The sequence below is a fragment of the Pterocles gutturalis genome, unplaced genomic scaffold (genome assembly GCF_000699245.1).
Source record: "Pterocles gutturalis isolate BGI_N339 unplaced genomic scaffold, ASM69924v1 scaffold24777, whole genome shotgun sequence".
Taxonomy (NCBI): domain Eukaryota; kingdom Metazoa; phylum Chordata; class Aves; order Pterocliformes; family Pteroclidae; genus Pterocles; species Pterocles gutturalis.
Window position 1 is genome coordinate 2,780 of NW_010113499.1, and position 2,939 is coordinate 5,718.

At 56.5% G+C, this 2,939-nt stretch overlaps 1 protein-coding gene across 1 annotated transcript in view; it reads left to right on the top strand.

Annotated features, from left to right (window-relative positions):
• Nucleotides 1-843: 843 nt before the first annotated feature.
• The window catches only part of RNF121 (ring finger protein 121), a gene marked incomplete at both ends in the record, with an annotated part of 8,541 nt that continues 6,445 nt past the window's right edge, over nucleotides 844-2,939 (top strand). The window contains 2 exons of the mRNA XM_010074533.1: nucleotides 844-881; nucleotides 1,816-1,957. Coding sequence (XP_010072835.1) covers nucleotides 844-881; nucleotides 1,816-1,957 — 180 coding nt within the window. The remainder of the gene's footprint in view (nucleotides 882-1,815; nucleotides 1,958-2,939) is intronic.

Below are 2,939 nucleotides of genomic sequence, written 5' to 3' on the forward strand. Positions count from 1 at the left end.
CCTGGCCAGCGCGCCCACGCAGGGATGTGCCCGGTGCTCAGCTTTTCGGTGAAGATTTAAACTCTGAGAGAAAGATGAATCGCAATGTCAGAGGTCCCCCCACCCCTCCCCAGTCCGAATGCTTTGTGATGGGAGCATTCACCCCAAATCTCACTGGGGGGGAAACTTCCAGCTGTGTCAGCAAAGCAAATCCTAAATCTTTTTCCGTGGTTCTTTCTGAAAAATCTTTTTGGTGCTGGCTTGTTGCTGGTGCACAGCCGCCATCCCTGGTTATGCAGACTGGTGGCGTTTTGGACTCCTGTCGCTGACGTGCGCTGGGGTCACCCCTCGGTGGCCGGAGATGCCTGGCAGGGTTGTGAACGTGGGATTTAAACCGATTCCTCTGGTGTGCGTGGCGTGGGATGGCGGGCAGAGCCTGGGGGAGCCGGCGGGCTCCGCAGCTCTTCCTGTGTCACCAGGAGGGTCGAGGGACAGCTCTGGGCTGTGTGTGACGATGGGCACGGCGAGGGTTTGTTGTTTAAAGCTTCTGAATCTAGGGTTTCCCTTCTTAAAGCTCACCACGAGCAATCCTGGGGGTCTTGGGGATGGCTTTGCAGCTGCTGGTGACACTGGTCGGGGCTCAGCAGGAGATGCAGAGCCAGGCGCCGTGTCGGTGTCACTTGCAGGGCGCCGTGTCGGTGTCACTGGTGTGGACACAGCACAGCCGTGCTCGTGTGGGTCATAAACCCCCACATCTGCGCTGTTTTGAGGGGATGGAGTAAATAATGATCCGTTCTAGGCTGGTACTGCTGCTCCCACTCTTCAGCAGCTGATTTGTTTGTTTTTTTTTTTTTTTCTCCTCAGGTCGATCTTTCGCACTTGTCCCCTGAGGAGCGATGGAGGTGAGTCTGTCGTTAGATGAGCCAGTGCGTACAGCTCCTGACCGGAGCCTCCAGCAGCACAGCCCGTGTCCACGGCGGGAGAGGACAGGGTCAGCCCGCCCTGTGCAGCGTGATTTCTTAGGGAGAAGCACAAACTGTCTTAAAATGTTTTTTATTTTGAACTGCTTATTAGGTATTCCCCCTTTTCCCTGAGCCAAACCGCTTCCAGCCAGACACTTGCTGAAAAGCACAGCAAGAGTCGTCTTCTCGGAGTATTAGTTTACAGAGGATGACTTCAGATCAGCAAATTTGGCATGCTTGTTGGCTTTGGATTTTTTTTTTCCCCCCAACTTGAACTAAGACCGAGATGTAAGGATGGTAGGGGTCTGAATTCTGCCTCGGTTTTTGGTCAAACAGCCCCAGGTGTCTGTGGAGCGTCGGTCTGGAAATCGCTTGTTCCAGGATGCAGACGGGGTTGCCCAGGGCAGAGAGAAGCGATTTGCCGGCATTTGCGGGTCTGGCGGGTGTTTGCGGGTCTTGCCGGCTGTAGATCATCCCCCCCACCATCCATCCAGCCTTTTCCCTGGCTGGGCAAGAGGCAGGATGGTGCTGATGGCTCCGAAACTGGGCTGAGGGTTTGGTGTTGAGCGTGGGTGCGTGCTCGCGGTATCAAACAGCCGCTCGGTGAGTTGTGTGAAGTGAACATTCGACATTTGTTCGTTCAGCGTGGGTTATATCTGCCTCCTTCACACCGGGATGGGCTGCATGGGCTGGGCTTTCATGATTTCAAAATGAGCTGCTCTCAGAGACGCCTTTTTTTCCTTTTCTTCTCTGTGTCTCTGCTGCGCTCTGTGATGTCCCTGGGTCTGGTTGTGCCGAGGTGTTCGCCGGCCGTGCCGTTAGCGTGCGGTCTGCATCCGCACGCTCTTCAGCCGCCTTCTCCCGGTTGTTGCAGGGTGGAGCACGCGCGGATGCACGCCAAGCACCGCGGGCACGAGGCGATGCACGCCGAGATGGTCCTCATCCTCATCGCCACGCTGGTGGTGGCGCAGCTGCTGTTGGTTCAGTGGAAGCAGCGGCACCCTCGCTCCTACAACGTAAGTGTCTCCCACGCCGCCCGCTTGTCTCCGCGGCTGCAAAGCAACACTGTCCTTCCACTGAGGAGAAGCACGTTCCTGTTTTTCTCCTCTTGTCTGGTGTTGAGATGCCCTTGTCTTCCCAGCAGCGCCTGGGGATGCTCGCTGGGGATCAGGGATAGACACACACAAGTTTCTGTTTGGAGTGACGCCAGTAACTCGTTTTTCCCTCCTGCTTTGGCACCTGCTGTTGGGACAAGCAGCTCCGGGGTGTTGTCCCGAGGGGAGCACCAAGGGAAGCTCTTTTGTGGGCGCTTCCTTGCGAGCGTTGGGGGTTTCTTGCTGCCGGGACCCTGGGTTTGACGGTTCCGGCAGCACCGCTGGGCTGGCAGCAACCTGCCGCTTGCTGATGGCCCTGGCTTCTCAGGGACCGTTATTTTACCTGAACCAACCTCCCGCTGACTTAATTATCCTAATTAACGTTTCCAGGCAATACCTGTAATCCTCTGTGAACTGGAAACCAAACCCCTGTGTCTGTTCCCTCTGGCAGGAGCTCAGCTGCATGGCCGTAGATCCGTTTGAGAACAGGCTGCAGGGCAGAGGCGAGTCTGAAGCCTTCCGCTGTGCCCATCTCCTCCTTTAATTCTTCCCTGCGGTGTCCGTGGTTGCTGTGTTCGGGACTCGGAGGGTTTACACAGGCTTCTAACAAAAGCCGGTTCGGTGGATCACCTCCTGTACCTCCCTCTGGAGATGTTTCCTCCGCGTTCTCCCTCCAGCTCTAGCCCTTTGCTTCCAAATACCGCCTGGCTGCTGCCTCCGAGTCCCTCAGGCGGGTCTGAGCCTGTTCTCTAGGTGCTGGGTGCCACAGATCGAACCCCCAAAATTTCTTGGCGCTGTTCAGGGCCCTTTGATGCAGGCAGGAGACCCGCTGCTAGGACTGGCACAGCGTTTCTGACGTCTGGCGAGCAGAGAACCAGCTCAAAATGCCTTTCCTCTGTTCCTG